We start from the raw sequence: 25,708 nt of genomic DNA, 5'->3' as shown, positions 1-25,708 counted from the left end.
CTGAGCATGATATTCATATGACATGAGGAAACATTAAAAAAAAAAATCTACAGCTCCTTTAAAATCTCATGAAAACTCATCCTTCTATGAAGTGGTAAGTCTTGGGTCATGCCCCACCTTCCTCCACGCTGACCACTCCTGCTCTGGGCCAGGAGGCAAATAACTCTTTCCTCTTCTAAGTGGTTATATTTTTAACTCTAACTAGCAGGTATGATGTAAAAAAGCCAATATTAAAGTGAGTTAAAATGCTAATACTCCTCCCTTGTTTTGAACAGGAGCAGAAATTCTTGGCAAGTCAGTTCGTGTTATATTCTCTACGTTAGGAGTGTGCACATTTTTTGCAGTTGGCTACATGCTGCTGCCACTGTTTGCTTACTTCATCAGAGACTGGCGGATGCTGCTGCTGGCGCTGACGGTGCCGGGGCTGCTCTGTGTCCCGCTGTGGTGGTGAGTGTGGCTCTGTCTCAGACAGCCCCCTACTGCGAGCCAGCAACCTGGAGCCCAGAGCCTGGTGCTGACCTTGGCGTGGGCCTGCTGATCTCATTGGAGCAGGCTGAGGCCTCAAAGCCCAGAGACCGTTTCCCTTGTTGGGGGTGGGCATGTGTGCTGGGGTTTGATTCCCCACCGTCCCGCAAAGCACCATTCTCAGGAAACCCAGTCCCCCCTGGGCTTTCCCAACTCTTCTCTGTTACTGGGTGGTGGTTGTTGTTTGTGGAAATCGTACTGTTGGGTTTTGTTATTTTTAGCTCTGCCCCCCTGCTCTTCACGGGAGAAGGAAATGGCAGCCCACTCCATGTTCTTGCCTGGAGAATTCCAGGGACGGGGGAGCCTGGTGGGCTGCCGTCTATGGGGTCGCACAGAGTCGGACACGACTGAAGTGACTTAGCAGCAGCCCTGCTCTTCTGACACTTTTCTCTAGGAAATCTCTTTCTCCTTATGGCTTCAACTAATGTAGCTTCCTCAATCTTCCCTGTCTTGTAATGATTAGCACCTAAGATGTGACTGTTTATCTGCTTTGTCTTGAAGAGCCAGAGAATCACGTCTGTTTAATTAATTGTCAGAGAAAATATTCTCTTCACTCCTCCCACAACCCTTCAACCAAATTTTGACACATCAATGTGGGAATAACAAAGTGTTGAGATGCTGACCCCAATTTTACTGTGTATGTCTATGGGGAAGACTTGACGTGAAACAACAGAATGACAATAATGGAATAAGGTCCCAGCCATACGTTTTATTTGGGGGAGACTGCTCATTTCTTTGGTTTTTCCATATTTAAACAAGAGGAAAGGGGATTTTTCCCATTATTGAGTTCAGTACTCTCTCTCTCTCTCTAGCTCTCTCTCTCATTGATTAGTCTTGATTTGGTTTCATGATATCAAATTTCCCAGCAGTGACTGGTTTTACTGAATTGCTTGACCGCTCTCTGCTTACAAACAATGAAAGTATTTTTGATCATGTTTGGGGGCTCACAGGTTAGACTAGCCCTCGTGGTTGCCCTGTCCTATGGACATACTTAGGAAGTGTGCCTTAGGAAGTTTCCTAGAAGGACCTTCATCTTGCTGCAACTGTTAGGCAGCCATAGAGGCTGACAGGTAGTACTTCTTGGCCTTGTTAGACCAGATAGCGCAGGTTAGACCACTCCAAACTGCTGTCTTTTTATGATCTCTAAGGCTGCTATGATTTACCAGTGCAAATTCCTTGGCATGAGTGTGCATGGGGAAAAGAAAGCACTTTTTTTTTTCTTATTTCCCTAGAATTTGAGAAACAGTGTATTATATACTATTCTGATTTCCTGACCCAGTCTGAGAGTAGGGCAATTTTCTTGAATGAGAATCACCATCATCACCATCATCATCATCATCATCACATCACATCACCCTCTCTCCACAACACCCCCTGCTAACTGAATTTATTGTAAAAGGCGCTGGTGACCAGACAGTCTCGCAAGTCACAAGACAAGATTATTCAGAGGTTACTTTCTGCCTCTTCAGTTGAATGATTTTGATAATCTGTGTTCTTTAGTTCTAGTTGTCATTTCAGCATAAGAGACTAGTACTTTCAAAATATGTTACAGTCAACTGTATTACTATATGATTCTATCAGAGAGAGAGAACGAAAATAGAAGGGCCCTGACTGACTGTAAGAGATTAGTACGGATTTTAATTTGTGGGGCTTGGATCTTTGCCTCGGAACCAGATGCCACAGCAAGGAACAGGTCAGCCTCTTGGGTTTCTAGTACAGAAGGTCCATCCCACAAGGAGCTGCCTTACTCTTGCCCTGAGGAGAGTTGTTTCTATGTTGCCCATGGGCTGCTCCATGAGTGTTCCCGGCTGTGGGCACATTGTACCCAGGACAGGACTGCCCCAGACAGAGCGCAGCCCGGGGCCAGGACAAGTAAGCTGAGTGCTTGTTCTGAAAGTTTAACAGTCTTATCATTTTTCTATAAAAATAAAAACAAAATAGCTCTCTTTTGAACATCTCATCCTTGAGGGTGGGATTTCCTGAAGCAACGCCCGTCCATCAGGGTGGGCTGGGATGATGTGGGGACGGCTTCGGGCTACTGTGACCTCTGCTGCCAACTCAGTATGTGATACAGACTCTCCAGCAACACTCTTCCCCTGTTCAATTTGAATGAAATCTATAGAGAGGCTGTAATGTAAACCTTATTTGGCCCTCCACTAACTTGAAATGATGAGCTAGGCTTGATTATTTATGCACCAAAAAACCATGGCAATTCCAAAGTTAAAATAGCAGCAACCCTAAGTACAGTGGGCTGAAAATTGGAGCAGGTGGTTTGAGGACTTATTAATGTGCTCAATTTCCTTTAAAAGGCTTGGCAGTAAGTGACCACAAGTATGAATGGCGTGTTGTAGGTGGGGAAGGAGCCCCTAGGTACAACATGAGGAAAGTTTTGCAATATCTAGCTGACTAAGCATTTGGAACTTGAGGCCAGTGATGGCTCTCAGAGCTGATAGTTAAGAAAGGTAGGATATGTCTAAGAACAACGTGGTTGGGGAAAGATACCTCTCAGAAGTAGAAGTGCCCACGCTGTATAGTTCTTCACTGATACAGCTGCCACTAGCCACGTGCAATGACATGCTAAAATTAAGAAAGTGCAAGTGTTAATCTCTCAGTCATGCCTGACTCTTTGCCACTCCATGGACTATAGCCTGCCAGGCTTCTCTGTCGATGGAATTCTCCAGGCAAGAATACTGGAGTGGGTTGCCAGTCCCTTCTCCAGGGGATCAAACCTGGGTCTCCCACATTGCAGGAAGATTCTTTACCATATGAACCACCAGGGGCCACAAGTAAATATAAAATTGGATTCTTCGGTCACGCTAGTCACACCAACTCAATAACCACATTTGGTTAGTGGCTGCTGCTTTGAACAGCACAGATACACAGCACCAGAGAAAGTTCCCTGGGACAGGACGGCTCTAATTACCAAGGGTCAGTGGCCGAACATCATCACAGTTGCTACAGGGACCAACCGAGTGTATATTCCAAAAAATGCAAAGTGGGTTCATTTTTCAACTCATGTGCTTGTGGTAGGCTGGGGATGGAAGCTGGGGGTTAGCTATTTGATATGTTGTGTTTTGCTCTGAGATAATTCCTGTTGAGGCTTTGCAGGGGGCTGGTTAATTATAGGAAGACTGTATCTGCTACATATAATTTATTTTCTAGGACAACTTAATACGGACAAATAGATAAGGAAAACAAGAGCCAGCAAAAGAATGGCTAAGCAATTCTGAGAAATAAAGATTAGGAAAGAATAGAAGTCAGGGGGTAACATTATAAAAGATAAAAGATAAATAAAAATAGAAAAATTAGGAAAGAATAGAAGTCAGCCATGTCTGAGCATCAGTTAAAAATGTGGGTAGATTGTGTAATAAAAAGTCAGTTTCCAACTAACACAACATTGTTAATCAACTATACTCCAATATAAAATAAAAAATTTTAAATGTTTCTAGACAATTTAAAAAAAAAAAGACCACATTGGCTGTCTCCCCATAACTGGTTTGGGTACTCACTGAGTTGAGAATCTATTGAAAGCCATGGGACATCCCACAGAGGTGTGTCAATGCGCTTGCCTCCTCCTTTGACTGCCTAAGGAAAAGCCCGAGGAACACAGATGCCTTCTTTTACCCAGTAAACTTGTGAGCATCACCAGCTGGAGCACCAGGAATTCCCCTAGGGATGGACACACTGAAAAGATACTAGACACTGTTTCTTTAATGAGCCATGCTGGCTATGAAGTTTTGGGTGGTATTCTCCAGCTGCCCTGGTTTAAACATGCCCATAGTTAATGTTACCCTTTCTAGGCGGGCCCTGGCTTCAAGTACAACTAACGATTGGTCTTATGATTTGATCAGAACTTTCAAATGTGAAGGTACTCTTATTTATTCCTACAAATATTGGAGATCTTATGAAGCCTCCCTCCTGATGTTCTTTAAAAAGACAAACTAGAATTTTACAAAATAAAAATTATTTGGGGGCAACTTACAGTTGATAGTATCAAAACTTATTACTGTGAAAAATTATAAAACATCCAAAATGAATTTTAGGTTTATTCCTGAATCTCCCCGATGGCTGTTATCCCAGAGGAGATTTAAAGAAGCTGAAGATATTATCCAAAAAGCTGCAAAAATAAACAACGTAACTGCCCCAGTGGTAGTTTTTGATCCTGTGGAGGTAAGGATTTGCAAAATGTTTTCTCTTGAGATCAGCTGTGCATTCTTGATTATGGAATTTAATTTGATTCAATAGATTCTGAGTGCCTACTATGTACCAGGCACTGTTCAAGACGTTAGAGACAAAATGATAAAGTTCTGAGATAAAACCCATCTCAAAGGGCTGTGGACCAATTAAATATAATAATATATATATAAATTGTTTAGCAAATAGCAGTGACAGTGTTAGTTGCTCAGTCATGTTTGACTCTTTGTAACCCGATGGGCTACAGCCCACCAGGCTCCTCTGTCCATGGAATTCTCTAGTCAAGAATACTGGAGTGGGTAGCCATTCCATTCCCTTCTCCAGGGAGCATACAGCAAGTGTTGATTAAATATTAGTTCCTGCTCCATACCACTGATGCAGCTACATACTGGTGATTTTTTTAATATCTATATTAAGTGGGGAAAAAATGTGTTTGAGAGATATTCCACCCATGGGTTCCCCACTGTATTCTGAATCTTACCAAAGTCTGCTGGGGAAGCTGTACCTGTCTTTAGTTTTGCTATATCGTGTCTAGAACCCTAAGGCCTGAGAGCATAGGCTGGTGGATTCACACCTGCAGGAAGGAGGCCACGAGAAAAAGCAGATATTCAGTGGAAGCATACTCACTTCCTGACAGTCAGTAAGGACTCACCGTGACCTTGGCCATACCTTGTGCCAACTCCCAGAGAAATCAAGAAAACTTAGACACATAAGGAGCATAGACTATAACCCAGAGTGTTAAGAGAATTAGATGGAAATAAGTGATGAGGTAAGGAAGAAAATCCCCAAGGAGCAAACAGGGTGAGCCAGCAAAGAGAACAAGGTGATTCAGGGCTGAAGAGGCTGGTCCAAACCAGGGAGGACACTTAAATGATAGGGCAAGGGCACTCGTGGCTAGAAGGGTCAGGGACTGCTCAGGACACCCCAAGAAGACTACATACGTCTTAGTCTGTATGCTGGCCTCCACGCTCACATCTGTGCCCCTGGCCACCCCAGGACTTTAGATGGTGACGAGCGTGCCAGTCCTCTATCCTCCCCCTTGGCCTTTGGAACCTTTTACAGAAGCAGATACCTTGGTGATGGCTGGAGGTTTAATTACAGTGGCCATGAGCCCAAGCTTTCAGAGGGCTGCCAGGAAAAATATGTCTTAATCCTTTGCTCTTCGGATCAAGATTCCGTTCCCAGCCTTGGTCAATTTAACTGGATGCAAAAATAACATTGGGAGTATCTAACACTTCTGGATCTCAGGGCTGTGCTGAAATTTTTTTTTTTTTTTTGATGTTTAATGGATACATGGTCTGACTTCTCTTTTGAGGACCTTAGAGTCTAGTAGTAGAGAGAAAGCCTATGTGGATGAAAGCCATCATAAAACATTTCAGAGATACATAGTTATATAGACAAATGAGAACAAAGTCCAGTGTCAAAACACATGCTTTCTTCCTGCCATGAGGCATATTGAACCTCAGCTGAACAAACCCAAGGAGGAAAAGGGAGCTTGTGCTTTCCTGAGGCCCAGTCATCTCTCCCTATTCACCTCCTAGGTAGGGTCCTCTGAAGGAGGATATATAGGGCCCTGTGCCAACAAATGCAAACTGCTCGGAATGGTAATAAAGAGCCCACCAGATGCCAGGCACATTGTTCAGCTCATCTGATGCTCATGCCAGTCATTGCTAGTACATATTATTATAGGCCCATTTCACAGGAGGGGTAACTGAGGCACAGTTCTTCTTAGTTGAAAAGTTAAATTATTTGCCCAGGATTACACAGATAGACATCTCACTCTAGTGCCAAAATGCACGCTTTTAACGGTTCTTTCTCTTCTTGTGTTAAGGGCAGTGGCATTAACTTGGACAGGAAGAAAAACCATGTCATACCATCTTCAAACGCAATCTTGGGCTTCTTTGGCTTCCTTTCTGAAGTACCTTCAGCCTTCTCATGGTGCCTGGTCCAAAGGCATTTTGGCAGCTCCATACAGGCCAGGGACAAGCACTAGATATGGAAATGTTCTTGTCCTGAGGTTTCCAAATCTGGCTGCTTATCACCACCACCCAAAGAGCTTTGAGAAATTACAGATTCCTAGGCCCTTGAGCCCTAGGAAAGATTCAGACTAAGCAAACCCAAGGTGGGACCTGGAAATCTGCATTTTCACAAGGACCCTGTGGAAGTGCCAATTGTCAGCATAGGCCTGATCCCCAGGTCCCATCTGTGCTTGGTACCACACACATAAAACTTTCAGAAGGACCGCTAGTCCCCAGCAGTTTATGCAGGGACTTTCTTCCTTGTGATAATTAGGTATTACTGCCAGAGGCATGTTCTGGAGGTTTTCACTCCAGATAGAGCAGAAGCAGAAAGGTAACATGACTGTGAGCTGCACGAGGAGGTGCCTGATTGTTCTCGAAAAGAAGGTGCTAATATTTGGGAAGCAGCTACTACAAGGGCAGATCTGGCATTCTTACTTCCTTCATTGTGGAAATTCTTTCCTCGGCCTCTTACTGAATACACGCATAGTCACAGAGTTTAACTTTATCCTGAAGAGATTCTCCACCTCAGAGCCTCGTAACTTTTTTAGTTTCAATTCCTTTTTTTTTAAATTGAAGTATAGTTGATTTATAATATTGTATTAGTTTCAGGTGTACAAGAAAGTGATTCAGTTATTCTTTCAGATTATTTTCTATTATAGGTTATGAAAAGATATTGAATATATTTCCCTATGCTGTATAGTAAAGAATACTTGTTGCTTATCTATTTTACGTATAGTGGTTTGTATCTGTTAATCCCATACACTCAATTTATCCCTCCAACCCTCCTTCCTCTTCCCTTTAATAACCATAAGTTTGTTTTCTATGTCTGTGAATCTATTTCTATTTTTTATATAGATTCATTTGCATTTTTATTGCACATATAAATGATATCTTATAATATTTATCTTTCTCCCTCTGACTGACTTCACTAAGTGAATATTCTCCTGTTGCAAATGGCAATATTTCATTCTTTCTTACGACCAACATTCCATTGTATATATACCATATTATCTTGAGCCAGTCATTTGTTGATGACTGGCACTTGGGTTGTTTCCATGTCTCGGCTAATGTAAATAGTATAGTTTCAATTCTAATAAGCTTGATTATCTGGATTCCTAACACATGAAAAGTTAACGTCAGTTAATTAAAAGTAAAGGAAGGGAGCCCATTAACAGCAGTAAGAATACCACCAACCATTGACAGCTTACGTGTTTTCCTCAGCGGTGCAGTAATTAAAACAACAGTTAAAATGGATGGGGTGTTTACCATGGTTCAAGTACTATGTTAAGATTTATATATACGACCTCACTTAAACTTCTCAGTGCTTAATTATTAGACCCATTTTACAGAGAGGTAAACTGAGGCTCGCAGAGGATAAATAGTAACTTTTTCAAGGTCCCCTAGTTAACCCAAGGGTGTTCTGACACTGAGACAAAAACAGGAAAAGTACAAAAAGTAGATATGAACCTCAAGGTAGTTTGGGGCTATATGGCCCTACCCACTCAAAAGGCCCTAAGGTTCAGTGTGATTAGGGTCACCCATAGTGATGCCCATGAGTCAAGGCAAATCTATGTTAGCAGTCAGGCTTTACATAAAGAGATAGCGAAGCCAATCTTTATATTTTAAAGGTTTCTGTCTAAAATGGGCCACAAACATTTTTAAATATTAGAATAAGCATCCTTTATTTAGATGCCCTTATTGCATGCAAGGGCTTCCCTGGTGGCTCAGAGGGTAAAGTGTCTGCCTGCAATGTGGGAGACCTGGGTTTGATCCCTGCATTGGGAAGATGCCCTGGAGAAGGGAATGGCTACCCACTCCAGTATCCTGGCCTGGAGAATTCCATGGACTATATAGCAAATTCCAGACTTCTAAGCATGTTCAAAGTGAAGTGAGTTACATGCATAAGAATATACTGTCATAGCCAAAGATAACTTCCTCATTATTTCTTAATCTCATAGTTGTGTACATTACTTTAGCAACAGGAGCAACTCCCCCTGAAGCAGCAGAAAGTTTTCATTTTGGACCTGTTTAGGACTCGGCACATTGCTACAATAACCATTATGTCTTTGCTGCTGTGGTAAGTAATAAGAGATCTGGAAATGTGACATACAGCATGTAAATATAGAGCTGATTTTCTTTAATTCAAGGGACAGGGTCAAGGCCTGGGTCCTCCTGAGGCAAAATTAAAATTTTAGAATCTAAGTTGTTTGGAAAGCCCTTAACTTAATTTAAGAGCTTCCCTGATAGCTCAGTTGGTAAAACTGTACTGCTCTCGGCCTGCAATGCAGGAGACACCGGTTCAATTCCTGGGTCGGGAAGATCCCCTAGAGAAGGGATAAGCTACCCGCTCCAGTATTCTTGAGCTTTCCTTGTGGCTCAGCTGGTAAAGAATCCGCCTGCAATGCGAGAGACCTAGGTTTGATCCCTGGGTTGGTAAGAACCCCTGGAGAAGGGAAACGCTACCCACTCAAGTATTCTGCCCTGGAGAATTCCATGGACTCCATGGGGTGGCAAAGAATTGGACACAACTGAGTGACTTGCACTTCCAACTTAATTTATGGAACTGGATACTGAAAAAAATGTCAAAGGGAACAATATTTAAAGGGAACTTTGACGCACATGGAAAGGGTCCCCTGCCCCTCCTAAAGTTACTGGGATTAAAACTAATGGTATCCCGGATGCCCGAAGCTGAGATGCTGACTCAGCTCCTGCTTCCAGAAGTTGTACAGGCAATTAATTAGTGAGCTTAGAATATGCTGAGTCCCCACGGCCTGACTTGGAGTTTTGACAAGCTTTTTATACTTGCTAATAGCAATTTACTGAGTGATTTTTAAGACACATAAATAATGAACTGACTTTGTAGGCAAGGTTTAATAATATATCTGCCAAGAAATTAGGAAGAAGACAGAAAGGAAAGAACATGCCTACTCCATGATGGCAGCACAAAAAACGATGGTAATCAGAACTACCAGGCTCACACTGCAGCTAGTCTAATTTTAGAGCCACCTCAAATGTTCCCTTTGACACTTTTTTCAGTATTACAATTAGAAGTCATCAATAACAGAGTTTATGCCTGTAAATTAAGCAAGTGTGTCCTGGACACGTGGCTTTCCTCACAATGGACCTACTTAGTTCTCACATGTCAGCAGGTATCACTGATGCAATTGTATCTTGAGAAGGGGCACTACTGGGCCAACAGTGACGTAGTCATTAGTTTTATTCATGCTGCTCTTATTATCAAATGTGAAAATCGCTAAGATCCTAGAGGAATAAAGTTTCGTTTTTTGTTTTGTTTTGGATTAGCCCTTGTGCTATCCAACGTAGTAGAGTATGTGTAAAAAGATCCAACAGTGTTCCTGAAAATGTTTTTCGGATGTTCTCTGCTTTTCAGTCGTGTTGATAATAAGCAAATTTCTCCACAGAGGAGTCTGCATAGTGTTATATATAACTTAGTGTTTTTTCCACAGAAAAGCTTTTATGTGGAAGTTAACTATAATGGCGGGATATGCAATATGCATTCTGTGATACCTTGAAGCATTATGAGACTCATTTTTTTCCCTAAAGTGAGTTTTACTAAGTCAATTGGAATTTACTGTAAGTGGATCCCACAGTATTACCTATATATCTTTTTCTTTTTCGGGGAGGTGGGGAGAATGAAATATGGATTTTATGTTCACTGATGTGACAGTCTTTCTTCAAATAATATCTCTAAGGAGATGAGAATGTATTGTACAAGCTATTCTACTGAAACCTGAAATTAGCTAGATTAGGATAGGTAGCTTGAATATTTGTATATTTAGACTTAGTGCTGTCCAACATAACTTTCTGCAGTGATAAAAACATTTTATATCTCTGTTGTCCATTATAGTAGCCGCTAGCTCCACGTGGCTACTAAGGAATTGAAGTGTGGCTAATGCCAAAGTGAGGGATGAAATTTTAAATTTTATTTAATTTTAATTTTTACTTTTAAATAGCCCTGTGTGGCTAGTCACTACTTGTAAGATACCAAGATATGGACAACTTCCCATCCGTCATGAAATTATAAAGTGACTCAAGCCATCCTTTTGTCGTTTTTGTCTTTTGATCTCCAGGATGTTAACCTCAGTGGGTTACTTTGCTCTGTCTCTCAACACTCCTAATTTGCATGGAGATCCCTACCTGAACTGTTTCTTCTCTGCCTTGATTGAAGTTCCAGCTTACATTGCGGCCTGGCTGCTACTTCGAACCCTACCCAGACGTTATATCATAGCTGGAGTACTGTTCTTTGGAGGAAGTGTGCTTCTCTTAATTCAGTTGGTACCTGCAGGTAAGAAGCTATCCAGTATTAGCAACTTACCAGAAAAGATCCGCACCTCGACCAGGCTAGTTACTAGTCGTGTGTGCGTCTGTGTTTAGTCGTTCAGTTGTGTCCGATTCTTTGCGACCCCATAGTCTGTAGCCCACCAGGCTCCTCTGTCCATGGCAAGAATGGACAAGAATACTAGAGTGGGTAGCCATTCCCTTCTCCAGGGGGTCTTCCTGACCCAGGAATCAAACCTGGGTCTCCTGCATTGCAGGCATATGCTTTACCATCAGAGTTACTAGAGAAGCCCTAATTATTAGTCACTATTCCCTATTTATGTAGCTTTTACATAATAAACCATTCATAAGTCGGTTACACAAGAGAGAGCTCACTCTGTGATTTCCTCTGTTCAAAAGTAGTCCCTTCAAACAGAAGGGTTAGCCTCAGAGAGTCAGAAATCACCACCAGAAGAAGAGTAATGCTCCCAGTGCAACCCCTTCATAGAAACTTTCACCTAATCCCTCAAACCTTTCTTTGAGTCATAAACCTGAGTGCTAATTTCTTGGTACTTTCAAACCTTCTCTCTGATTGATGAAAATATACAAGTGTTAAGAGTTGGTAGCACATGCCAGTTCCGGTATAAATTCAGTGATTTTTAGGGGCTATATTCTTTAAGTAGTTAGAAAGCACATGAAAAGATACATGCTTCTCTTTTCCTCTTATGTCCAAGTTTCTCATATTGTTACATTAAGTCAACAGATTATTGATATTTAGTATCATATATAGAAGTATATATCTCAATAATAATAAGTAGGATAAAAGGATTGGTTCTTCTGTTCAAAGATTAAACTTCACTGCATTAACAAGCTAACAGTTGACTATGAAACTGTTGTAATTAAAGTGTAGATAAGGTCACGGAATGCATAAATGATCTGGACTGACAGTAGTGAAACTCAAAGCACCCTTCCCTCTCCATCTTTTTCTATGTCCAATTAGTAAGACTTTGAAGAAGAAGTGTAATTTGGGGAATATCTTTATATTAGAAAATATTTATATATGAAACACATTATAAAACATTCCTGTACAAGCAATAAGGACAGAACAAGCAACTGTTAAGAAAGTATTGTTTCTAAAAGTACCTCTGCTTACACTGGGTCTCTTTTCCAGGTTACAACTTCTTGTCCATCGGTCTGGCCATGTTGGGAAAATTTGGGATCACTTCCGCCTTTGCCATGCTGTATGTCTTCACTGCAGAGCTCTACCCGACCCTGGTCAGGAACATGGCAGTGGGGGTCGGCTCCATGGCCTCCAGGGTGGGCAGCATCATTGCCCCCTACTTTGTTTACCTAGGTGAGATGCATCTTATCAGTCTATCCTTTTTTAAAAAATATATCTATAAGTAATAGACTTTCTGTTGTGAAAAATGCAAACAGCACAGAAAGTACTGGAAAAAGTACAAGGTCACCTGTACTCTCTCAGTTCCTCAAATCACAGCCCTCAGAGGACCTAACACTAATATTTGGTGAGTAGCCCTCCAGACATTTCGTTTTGTACAACACACACACACACATTTTTAAATACACAAAATTATATCATAAATATTGTTCCATGACCTTTTTTAAACTTAACACTGTATCAGAATATCTTTCCTGGTTGGTATATATATAGTTTTCATCTTCCCTATACTTTCATACCATGCTCATGTGGTCTAATTGGTATGTATGTAGTTCTTTTCTCTTCTATTTAGTTAGTACATAGACTTCTAATATATGTGTACACGTAATTTATTTAACTAGGTTCATGGATGAATATTTAGACCATTTCCAGGCTTTTGTTATTGCAAATAACATTACAGTGAACATTCCCCTACACCCCCACAGCCTTTGTATATATGGATCAATGGATTGCTGGAACAATTTAAAAATTTCATAGATATTTCCAAATTGATTTCTGAATACTATACCAGTTTACAATCCAACTATCAATATATGAGAGTGTCTGTTTCTCTACATCCTCACCAACAATGGGAATCATCCAATTTTTTAACCATTGATAATCTGTTGTGTGAAGAATGGATATCATTGTTGCTTTCATTTCTTTTTCAACTATGAATGAGGTTGAACTTTTTTTCGTGTATTTATTGACACTCTATTTATTTTTAAGATATCTGACTGTCCATGTCTTTTCCCATCTTTCTAATGGTTTATTCAACTTTATATTTTGAGGGGGGGAGCTTTTTGTAATTGAAAAAATTAACCCTCTGTATATATATTGTAAATATTTTTTCCTAGTTTACCATTTCCATTTTGACTTCATGACTTTTTTTGCAGTGCAGGAACTTTAGCTTTTATGTGATCATATTTATTCATCAGAAGGGCTTTCATGAGATGTTCCATGTATGTAGGATCTAGCACTCGAAGCCTAAACCTCGTAAGAACTTCACTGGTGAGAGGTGGAGACACAGTTCCTTATTGTTCCTAGTTATTCATTGGTTACCTACTGGTTCAAACACACACACATACATCCCCAAAGACATATGTGAATTCTCAGACGAGGTACACCCTAAAACCTTACAGAGAAAGACAGACATTTTCCACACAGCTGCCCTGAACACCTGAGAAAGTCCATTATTATGTAGAATGGTGTCTTTTCATCTTCCCTATACTTTCAAACCATTCTCATGTGGTCTAATGGTGGACCATTTACATTAGAAATGCAGGAGTCTGAGAAAGAGCTTTCCATTCCACAGTAGCAGCTCCTGTCGCTGACAACAGAGGCCTTGGAGAAGCTTCAAGATTTATACATTTTTTGTCAAATAAAATTCTTGGTTGTGTTATTCCTCTGTAATCTCTGTATGTAGAAGGGAAGCAAGATGAAGATCTATTATTCTCCTGTCCGAGTAACACCAGATAAAGAAGACATGGAGTGGTTCTTCCAGTTACATGTAAAACCAAGATATATAAATGCTTCAGAAAGAAACCACAGTGCCTGACATTTATTGATTTAAATTGGATTGAATATATTACTGAGATTTTCTTTGAGAGTCTCACAGCTCTGTGGACCTAGCTTTCTACAGCAGCCTACTGGTCTGGGCAAGTGCAAAGGTCATATCAGTCATCACAGCCAGGACCTGTCCCTGCAACATCCTGGTCCACCTCTTTCCCTGTGGTGTCCTCCCATCCCCCATCTCCAGTGACTTTTACCTTAAGAGAACTTTGGTAGGCAAAGATTTCTATCAAAAGAACATCTATCACACCTGATTAAGTAGCAGCTTAGAGAATACCAGTTGACATGAAAGACTTTTTGATAATGCAAGATCAAGGGTGAATAATTATGGAAATTCAGAGGCAATGACATCTGCCAAACAGAAACTGTGTATTTTGCACCCTTCTTCTGTAAGCATTCAGATTTAAAACTGTGTGCCACCATTACAAAGTGATTCTCAAGAGCGTCTGGAGAGTCCCTATATCTAACTGATGTCCTTACGTCCTGTGTCTTACAGGTGCTTACAACAGAGTTCTGCCCTACATCCTCATGGGTAGCCTGACTGTCCTGATCGGAATCATCACTCTTTTTTTCCCTGAAAGTTTTGGAAGGACTCTACCAGAGACCCTAGAGCAGATGCAGAAAGTGAAAGGGTGAGTGAAACTTTAAAAAATTACATGTATAAAAACAGAATGAACATGAGAGGATAAATAGGAAGGTTCTGAAACGGAAGAATAACAAGTGGAGAGTAGCACTATCAGATAATAAAGCATATTATTAAGCAATGGCAATTCAAACAGTATGATAACAATATAGAAAAATAAATCACTGGAATGGGATAGGGTTCAAAATTAAACTGAATAAAATAAGAGAATTCAGTGTGAGATAACAAGGAGCACTTCAAAATCAGTGGGGAAAAGTTAGATTATTCAGTAAAAAGTGGTAGAATATTCAACTAGCCATTTTGGCTACATAAAAAAAGCTGAAATCCTACTTCAAAATATATCATGATAAATTCCAGAAAGATTAAAAATTGAGACCTAAAAATATAAAGTCATAAATGTACCAGAAGAAAACATAAATATTTTATAACCTTAAAGAAGGCCTTTCTGAGTGTGATATGAAAAACAAAATGCCGTAAAGGAAAAGATGGACATGTTGGATTAAGCAAGTTTAGATATTGTCAGTAGGGCAAAAGTGAAACCATAAATTAGAACAAAGGTCAGCAAACCAGGGGGGAAATATTTGCAACACACTAGACAGAGTTAATAAACTCAAGATGTGAGATAGACAGAGTTAATAAACTTAAGATACAAGAAGCTCTTAGCGATCAGTGGGAAAAAGACCAACAACTCAGAAAGCAAACCGGTAAAAGTCATGAACAAGCAGTTTATAGAAAAGAACATTTCAGGGGCAAATATATTTATGAAAAGGAAATACCTGTCCACATTATTAAAAAGAATTTTTAATGCAATATCATTTTTTGGCCTATGAGATTGTGTGAGAGTTTTCTTCCTGGTATCAACCAATTCTGACACCGAAGAAGTGTCCTATAATATCATCCAGTTATGACACTAATTACCCAGGACTAGCATCAGACCCTACAGGTTAAAGGCTCAGTCCCCTAAGACAGCTTACTCTTCAGCTGCCAGTCACAAGTAATGGGTCCCCAAGGTTATCCACATTTCTGGCTCTTGGGGAGGGGGAAATTTACTCTCTGGCTGAACTAATAATAAAATTGACACAAGTCAAGTCAGGAGGAGAAAAACACATTTTAATACATGCATACAGAGATTTCTCAGAAAGAGGACTGCAGACATGGCCAAAGCAGGCAGCTTTTACACTTTTTAGACAAAGAAACAATAAAACTGAGAGGAATTGATAGGACAAAGAAATTTAGGTTTGAGTACTTAATTGTTATCGTTCAGTCGCCAAGTAGTGTCAGACTCTGCAAACCCATGGGACTGCAGCAAGCCAGGCTTCCCTGTCCCTCACCATCTTCTGGAGTTTATGGAAGACATGAACTTGGGTACTTAATTAGTAAGGAATTTAAATGAAGTGTGGGCCTGGGTAGTAAATTAGTAAAGAAGCAGCAAGGCTTATTTATACAGACTTTTTGGTCCTGCCCTGAATTCTCCATCTCTGGTAATAAGGGTGTCCTTCTACCTCCATATGTGGAGAGTGGGCATTTTCCAAGAGGGATTTATTTCCTGCTTTCAGGGGCACAGAGGAGGCCAGAGCTTCCTTCTGCATCAGCTCCTTCACAAGCAACTTGAATTCAAAATAATCATAATGGGGACTTCCCTAGCAGTCCAGTGGTTAGGATTCAGTGCCTTCATTGCTGAGGGCACAGGTTCAGTCCCTGGTTGGGGAACTAAGATCCCACATGCTGCATGACCAAAAGCAAAAAAAAAAATCAAAATGCAAAATAATCAATATGCCGTTGTGGCATGTTTGGGGGCAGCCTGCCCTGAGCTCCAACATGTCCAACTTGACTACAAAGTCCGGCGTTTCCACAACCCCCCTCCTCACGTTCAGGAATTTGCTAGAGTGATGCACAGAACTCAGGGAAACATTTTACTTACTCGTTTGTTATAAACAACACAAATGAACAGCCAAGGGGAAATGTGAGGTCCTGAAGTGTCCAGCGCACAGGAGTCTCTGTCCTGTGCAGTTGGGGAGCATCACCATCCCGGCACGTGGATGTGTTTGCTAATTCAGAAGCTCTCCAGACCCCAGTAAACGTTTAGGAGATTTTATGGAGGTTTTTCACCGCATAGGCATGATCAGTATTGATTTAACCTCAGCCCTTCTCCCTTCTCTGGGGGCTGGAGGGTGGGCAGAAAGTTCCAGGCTTCTAGTCAAGGCTCGATCTTTCTGGAAACCAGCCTCCATTGTGAAGCTATCTAGGGACTCACCAAGAGTCACCTTATCAGAATAAGAGGCAAGACACTCCTGTTACCCTTGTCACTCAGAAAATTACAAGGGATTTAGGAGCTCTATTCAGAAACCAGGGACAAAAATCAAATATCTTTCTATGACAACACAGACGGACAAACATTTAAAAGGTCAGTGGTATGGTAGTAGAAGTTTAAGGTTTATCATTGTCTGCACTGGGTCTTCGTTGCTGCAGGGTTTCTCTAGATGTGGCAGGCAATGGCTGCTCTTCACTGCGGCGTGCCGGTTTCTCATTGTAGTGGCTTCTCTCGTTGCAGAGCACGGCTCTAGGCCCACGGGCTTCAGTAACTGGGGCTCGCAGGCTCCAGAGTGCTGGCTCAGCAGTTGCGGCTCGAGAACTTACTGGCCCCGCAGCACGTGGGAGCTTCCCCAGCCAGGGGTTGAATCCATGCCCCCTGAATTGGCAGGCGGATTCTCAACCACTGGGCCACCAGGGAAGTCCAAGAGAAGTTTAGATCCTAGAGTGAAACTGCCTGGCTTCAAAACCCAAATCTACTGCAAACGTGGGCAATTTGCTTAGTTTTCACTAGACCTCAGTATTCCCATCTGTTATGTGGGAATAGTTCATATGGCTTTTGTGACATTATATAAGATAATGTGTTTTTAGTGCATAGCCATGATAAAAATAAATCCATATGTGAATGGATTATGATCCAGACTGGATGTACATAGCAAAAGATGCCCAGTTTTGATAGGTTGTTTCTCCTAATGATAAAACTACTTCAATATCAACTTTAACTTAGCAAGAACTTCACGCTTACCACTCTATTCTTTCCTCAGTGGAAACTATAAAATCGTGAATACTAGTGCTAGCTATCCTCATGAGGTTCTTTTTAAAGTAATTACTTGTTCAGTGACTAGAGAAATGTTTTTCTGTGTCAATCTGGCTTTTTTTTTTTGTTTAATTTTCTTTGGCATTTATCTTATTTTCAGGTTCAGATATGGGAAAAAAACAAAAGGTTCAATGGAGAAAGAAGAAAATCCCAAAGTTATAATAACTTCATTCTAATAAAATTCCCATCCTATTTGGTGAATTGAAAAACATCCATAAGCCTGTGAAGAAACTAAAGTTGTTCCTGATGAAAAGGACTGACTAGGAGGAAAAACACTAAAATGGATCTTGCTATTAAGAAATGCTTGCTATATGGCAAACTCTGGACCAGACTTACAGATAACTCCTTATTGTTTAAAACAAACCATTTCTAGAGACTTTTCCTAATTAATTCGATGAATTGGGTTTGTCGGATTTTTAGAAAACGTGTTGGTCAAGGACTGGAAAACTCATATATAAAGATTAAACTCATTTTCAAATACAAAGACTATCCAAATTTTAAAAAATTCATTGAATTAACACAGCTATCAGGCTTGTGTGTATGTGTGTGTGTGTATGTGTATAAGTAAACCAGCTCATTCAAAATGACCAATTATATGCAGTATTCCTACCCAGCAAATTTTATACACTCCTTTGAGAAGAATTGATGGCAGATACTAATAGCATTTACAAGTGAAATGCATCAAGAGATCAGACAGCCTGGCTCTCTGGCCTGTCAGCATTTAAGAAGGAAACAAGGCAGCTCCTGGCTACCATGTCAGCGGCTATGGCTCACAGGCTATCGAATGAGTCACATTTGCTGTGCTCTTTGTGAGCACTTGACTAAGCTTTCTGTTCCCTAAGACTGGCTTAAAGGGCCTTTTTTTTTTTTTTTTTTTGGTAAAAGAAAATCAGGAAAACCGCAAACTAGTTAGATTGGTAGAGGTGGTTTGTGTGCCCCATAGCCAAGAGAAATCAGCACCACAGAAGAAGACTATCCAAGCTAACAATCTGGAGACCCTTTTAAACCAGTTCTTTCCTTTAATACATACCTCCCTAAATACAATACGCAGTTGTAGCTTCTTTAACCACGGGTGCATCTGGTCAGCAATAGCGGAATCTCAGTTCCAGGAATGAGCAAGGTAAAAGCCACAAATGGGATAATGTATTGACATAAGCTCAGAAGATAAATGTCAGCTCTGTGTCTCACCACATTTGAGGCATGCTGAGATGATAACATAGCGAACAGTTCCTCCCGAAGACCTGGGCCCCATACTCTCACCAGGAGCAGCTCCTTTCGGAGCAGCAAGAGACAAGCTGGTGACCCTTTAACACCAGTTTTCCAGTTTTCCAGTCCTTGCTTACAGTACAGGCAGCTGCTGGTTTCAATATGCTGCTCGCTGGCATCATCTCCTAAAATTAATTATCCCCAAATATAAATGTTCACTATCTAAATATGTTTCAAAGGAACCTTTGATGAAACATCTTGGTAAATAATCCTTATTGCTTCAAGACCCTTATCTTGAGTTTTTCAGATTATCTCATAAGTTTTTCTTTATATTACCATATTTCTAACACATATTTATATCCCTACTGACACACTGATCCCACTTTTGAGGGTTACCTTAAAACCCACTAGAATTCTTGAGATAGTTTACACTTTCTCACTGAGGACTCAGGTACACAGCTTCATCTACCCAGCACCTTTATCTCCCCCACTGGTGCAACCTGTCTGAATCACCTTTCTACCTACCCTGCTGGATACTAGCTGCCTGTCATGCAAAGAGCAGGTCCTGCTGCCTTCCAGGAAATGCTCCTTCAACTTCCCACCAGCCAAGGCTGTTCACTCCTCTGTGCTCTTCTGGTACTTGTTTTTATACCTTGCCTCTGTTGGGTTCTTGTCTAGTTGCCCACACCCTTACCCTTCCCCACATGTCTATAAGCCTCTGGGAGGCCAGGGACCTCGCCTTGCTTATCTTTTTATCCTTACTGTGGTGCTTTCTTGCATGTAACAGGCATTTGATGATACTCCTTTCAATTAAAACACTTGGTAATGCTAGCTTGGTGAAAATCTTGTTTGAAACATAGACATTTAAATTTTTAAATGCTGAAGTATAAAATGCTCTTAAAGCTTTTTTTTTTTAATGTAAAAATGAAGGATATGATCATTGCCTTTTACTGCAATGATTATATGCAGATTATATGGGTGCTTTATAATTATATTTTATAACTGTAAAAACATGACTTTTTAAAATCTATCTATAAAAAAGCAATGAGTACACAAATGCATTATCTCTTTGGTAGTTCAAAGCCCAAATAGATCACTACATGCCAAAATAGATGTATTCCTGATTTTAAAAAACAACTTTTAAAATTAGGCCTACAAGGCAATGACCTGAACTGGCTTATGAATATCAGTCTCAGACTGACAGCCAGTATTACACTGTATGTTAGAATGAAATATTGGAGGCATCCCATTAACAGTAATTTTATGGATATGTGTTTTAGTACCTTTTCAACATTTTTGGGTTTTAGTAACTATAGTCATAGTATAAAATATAGATAAAAATAAAACTATTAGAAAATAGGCAAAATTATCAATATTATAAGGATTCTAAAATCATATTCTATTTTATTTTTAAAATCCAAGAGAATTAACTAAAAATTCTAATATTTAGGAGTTTCAGCTTAAGTGGAGGCATATAAGAAGTGTTCCAAAATCAGTAACTATTTATGTACTAGAAATAATCAGCTAGAAAATACACTAGAAAAAAACAGATTCCATTCTTAATAGTCATAAAAACAAAAAATACCTACAAATAATCTCTAAACAAACATATAAAGTCTAAGTGAAAAAATTATTCCATTTTATTAAGAGTTGAGTAGAGACATGCTGTGTGTAAAATGAATGCTGTGGACCTACCATTCTTACCAAATCAACTCACTAAAATTAATATTTCAGTGACATATTTTAGGAACTCAAAAAATAATTTTAAAGGGCATCTGAAAAAATAATAGGCAAGACTAAGAAATTTTGGGGAAAGAAGAGTTGTAAGGTAAAACATTCTTCAGATTTCAAAATACAAAGATAAATAGGAAGGCCAGAAACGGACCCAAATGTTTATAAAATTATAACATATGATGAAGTACATTACAAATTATCAAGAAAAAGATAAACTATTCAAAACTAGTTCTGGGACAACAGACAAGCTGGGGAAAAAACAGCATCTTACCATAAAACACATACCAAATTAATTCTTAATGGATTAAAGATTCACAGGTAATAAATAAGCTGAAAGAAAATATGGTGATTATTTAATCTCAGGATGGACAGGGAATTAAAGATAAGGTAAACAGATTTTGCCATAAACTTTAAAAATTTTCTGTATACCAAAAATCTTAAAATTAACACAAATTTGAAAAATGTTAACAAAAATATACTGGACAAGTTAATTTCCTTTCTGTTTATTCATCAATTTAAAAGTACCAGCTAATACGCCAGTTGAAGCACATAGTAGGAAGGTTAAGTGCATCTTTGGAGACCAGTGTCCTTGGGCCTAGTGCAGGGTCTGTCGTTTATTGGTTGGGTAGCCTTGAGCAAGTTATACAGGCGCACCTCATTTTATTGTGCTTTGCTTTATTGTGCTTCACTGATACTGCATTTTTGTGCAACTGCAAAGTTTTGTGAAACCTTCCATTTTCAGATGATGGTTAGCATTTTTTAGCAATAAAGTATTTTTAAATTAAGGTTTGAACATTTTTTTAAGACACCATGCTATTACACACTTAACAGACTGTGGTGTGGTGTAAACATAATTTTTATGTGCACTGGAAAACCAAAAGATTCTTGTGGCTCACTTTATTGTGATATGATGGTGGTCTGGAACTGGACCCGCAGTATCTCTGAGATATGCTTGATATCTCTGATATTCTTGAATCCTCCTAAATCTCAGCCTCTTCATCTCTGAAGGAGGCCAAGCAGTTCCATGGGGTGACTCTGAGGAGTACATGAGATAATGCACGTATTTAGCCCCCTACCTAGCAGACTTAGATGTTTTCCTCTATCTCACATCTCACTGTACCCAATAGTTAATCATTATAATCAACTTCCCTGCCCCTTTCTTAATCCACCTTACTCTCCTGGGCAAACTGCAGTGCTGGTTAAATCCAGCCCCCCTCCTCCTTCCACCAGCACCTGCATAGCTAGATAGCGCTGGGGGGAAAAATATGCAAACATGCTGACTGGTTTCATTTAAAATGAATCATCAGTCATCAAGAGGAACTTTAATGCTGACTGACAGTCATGCTCCACTGCCCTGGTCCATTCTCTATCCTCAATGACCTTTGTCTTCAGGACTCTAATGTCTCCTCCCCCATGCTCACCCTCAGCTGTGCCTTTTCTTCCTATTTCACTTAAGCACTTATCGTCTTAATCTACCAATCTAACTGCATTTGTATCCATACACTCTGTCTTTTCTCCTATTATTTGAGATTAATGGTCTCTGCTCCTAGCAGAGAATTCTCTCTCTCTCTCTCCCTCTGTATGTGTGTGTTTCTGTACTTGGTGCCCACATCCCCTCCTTACCTACTCAAGGACATTGCTCCAGCGATTAATTATCCTGTCTGCTCTATGACTGATCTATCAGTCTTTTCTCTCTCTACTGGATCTTTATCATTCAGCATGCAAACATATTGGGGCTTCCCTGGTGGCTCAGAGGTTAAAGCATCTGCCTCCAATGTGGCAGACCCGGGTTCGATCCCTGGGTCAGGAAGATCCCCTGGAGAAGGAAATGGTAACCCACTCCAGTATTCTTGCCTGGAGAATCCTGTGGATGGAGAAGCCCCGTAGGCTTCAGTCCATGGGGTCGCAAAGAGTCGGACACGACTGAGCGACTTCACTTTCACTTTCATGCAAACATATTAGTTCTACAATACTGAAAAAGCTCTCCCTTGACCCCACTTCTGCCTTTAACTACTGCCCCATCTCTCCCTATCCCTTTACAGCATAAGTTCTCAATAGATACAGATAGCTCTATATTTGCTACCTCCAGGTTTTTCTTTCCAGTTTTCTCTTGAGCCCATTACAATTAAGTTTTAGCCCCCACCTCTTCACCAGAGCAACCTTCAAGGTCCCCAGTGGCCTATATGTTTCTGAACTGAATGGTCAATTCATAGTCTTCATCTTATCGCCCCTCTCAAGCGATCAGACAAACTGATTTCTCTTTCCTTGAAATGTTTTCCGGATATCACATTTGCTTGGTTTTCCTCTTGCTTTGTTGACTGTCCCTTCACAATTTCCTTCACTGGTCCTTTCTCGTCTCCTCTACTGCTAACCACCAGAGCGCCCAGAACTTAGTCTTTGGTCTTCTTCCTTTTCTAAAAAACTAGTCTTACAGTTTTAAATGTCACTTCTATATTAACGACCACCAAACACAGAGAGAGCTTAACTTCAGGTTCACACACCAATTCATTGTCCTCACAGATGTCTAATGGGAATCTTACACTTAACACACCCCAGTTTACTTTGTACTCTTACTCTCTCCCACTTCCATCCCAGATCTGCTTTTCCTATTCTGTTTCATTGGTCTGTATATCTGTCTTTCTGCCAGCACCACAGTGTTTTCATTACTGTAGCTTCATTTTGTTCTTCTCAATTTGGTTACTTTTTATTTCTTCTTCTTGCCTAATTATTATGATGGCCAGAACTCCCTACACAGTTCAGTTCAGTTTAGTCACTCAGTCGTGTCTGACTGTCTGCAACCCCATGGGCTGCAGCACGCCAGGCTTCCCTGTTCATCACCAACTCCTGAAGCTTGCTCAAACTCATGTCCATTGAGTCGGTGATACCATCCAACTATCTCATCCTCTGTCATCCCCTTCTCCTGCCTTCAATCTTTCCCAGCATCAGGGTCCCTTCCAATGAGTCAGTTCTTCGCATCAGGTGGCCAAAGTACTGGAGCTTCAGCTTCAGCATCAAGTCATTCCAATGAATATTCAGGACTGATTACCTTTAGGATTGATTAGTTTGATCTCCTTGCAGTCCAAGGGACTCTCAGGAGTCTTCTCCAACACCACAGTTCAAAAGTATCGATTCTTCGGCACTCAGCTTTCTTTATGGTCCAACTCTCACATCCATACATGATTACTGGAAAAACCATAGCTTTAACGATTCAGACCTTTGCTGGCAAAGTAATGTCTCTACTTATTAATATGCTGTCTATGTTCGTCATAGCTTTTCTTCCAAAAAGCAAGCATCTTTTAATTTCATGTCTGCAGTCACCATCTGCCATGATTCCGGAGCCCCAAGAAAATAAAGACTCTCACTGTTTTCATTGTTTCCCCATCTATTTGCCATGAAGTGATGGGACTGGATGCGGTGGTCTTAGTTTTTTGAATGCCTAGTTTTAAGACCTAGAATCTAGCTTCTGTTAGCTTCCTAACTGGTCCCCCCTCCTTAATCCTGCTCCTGCTTTCCTTCAGTCTGTTCTTAGCAGGGCAATATGAGTTATCTAAATGAGATCATATCTTGTTACTGCTCAAAATCTTTCTGTAGATTTCCATCTCAGTCAGAGTTCTTAAAAGCTAAAGTCTTTACAGTAGCCTATAAGTAGGATGATCTCACGACCCAGTTTTTCCAGGACACTTGCAGCTTCTATCTATAGACCCAGTGTAATACCTATTAATGGACCTCTCTGGTGGCTCAGACAGTAAAGAATCTGCCTGCAGTGCCGGAGACCCAGACTTGATGCCTGGGTCAGGAAGATCCCCTGGAGAAGGAAATGGCAACCCACTACAATATTCTTACCTGCAAGATCCCATGGACAGAGGAGCCTGGTGGGCTATAGTCCATGGGGTTGCAAAGAGTCAGACATGACTGAGCGACTAACACTTTCACACACTTCCCAGTACCTACTAATACCTCCCACCTTTCACTCTAAAAATGTCCCAACTTGGATAATACATTGCATATGGTCACCCAAATTTTAGGACCCTGCTCCACGTGTCCCCACCCTCTAGTTCCCTGACTTCGTCTCCTATTACTCTCTCCTTTGCTGTCTTCATTCAGGTTGCTCAGGCCTTGTTCTCCTTTGAACATGCTTCTTCATTTTACTGAAATATAGTTAATGTACAATGTTATGTTTAATTTCTGCTATACAGAAAAGTGACTCCGTTGTGTACATATATATGTATACACACACTCTTTTTCATGTTCTTTTCCACGATGGTTTATCACAGGATATTGACTATAGTTCCCTGTGCTCCACAGTAGGACCTCGTCGTTTATAACGTGTGCTTCTGCATGTTCCCTCTTCTTGGGAATGCTCTTCCCGTATCTGCGTGGCTGGGTCCCTATTTCCTTTATGTCTTTGCTCAAATGTCACCTGCCTAATCAATCCTTCCTTGAAGACCCTATTTAAAACTGTAGCCTGTTCTCTCTTCATCTAACCTTACCTGTTCCTGCTTCATGTTTCTCCATATCACTCCCTGACATCCTAACTATTTACTTCTTCACTTTGCATTCTTCTATTTTCTCATGGAACTTACATCCCATGAAGAATACGTTTGTCTGCTCAGCAGTTAAAATAGTGCTTAGCACAAAGTAGTGCTCGATAAATGTTTGTTGAAAAAAATGAATGTATGTGTTACTGTTATCATTATTATAGTTAAATGGGTAAAAGAAATTATTAATTTTCAAAGAAGAAAACATTGGCTGGCCAATAAATATGCCAAAAAAAAAAAAGTGTCCTTGGGAATTCCCCACTGGTCCAGTGGTCTTGTGGTTAGGACTCTGAGCTTTCACCACCCAGGGGCCAGGTTTAATCCTTGATTGGGGAACTAAGATTTCATATGCCTTACAAAAGAAAAAAAAGTGTTCCTGCTTCACAGGTGAAGTGACAATGTGATTCCATTTTCCATGTAACACTTTAATAA

At 40.4% G+C, this 25,708-nt stretch overlaps 1 protein-coding gene across 1 annotated transcript in view; it reads left to right on the top strand.

The window, feature by feature from the left end:
• SLC22A4 (solute carrier family 22 member 4) overlaps positions 1–18,282 on the top strand; it is a 42,545-nt gene extending 24,263 nt beyond the window's left edge. Inside the window, exons 4-10 of the mRNA XM_012178136.5 lie at positions 276–447; positions 4,569–4,695; positions 8,717–8,817; positions 10,832–11,046; positions 12,190–12,372; positions 14,525–14,660; positions 17,899–18,282. Of these exons, the coding sequence (XP_012033526.1) occupies positions 276–447; positions 4,569–4,695; positions 8,717–8,817; positions 10,832–11,046; positions 12,190–12,372; positions 14,525–14,660; positions 17,899–17,974 (1,010 nt within the window). The 3' untranslated portion in view covers positions 17,975–18,282. The remainder of the gene's footprint in view (positions 1–275; positions 448–4,568; positions 4,696–8,716; positions 8,818–10,831; positions 11,047–12,189; positions 12,373–14,524; positions 14,661–17,898) is intronic.
• Positions 18,283–25,708: the final 7,426 nt, after the last annotated feature.

The sequence above is a fragment of the Ovis aries genome, chromosome 5, assembly GCF_016772045.2.
Source record: "Ovis aries strain OAR_USU_Benz2616 breed Rambouillet chromosome 5, ARS-UI_Ramb_v3.0, whole genome shotgun sequence".
In the NCBI taxonomy this organism is placed as follows: Eukaryota; Metazoa; Chordata; class Mammalia; order Artiodactyla; family Bovidae; genus Ovis; species Ovis aries.
Note: the sequence above shows the minus strand (reverse complement) of the source record. Positions and strands in the feature narration are given on the sequence as shown.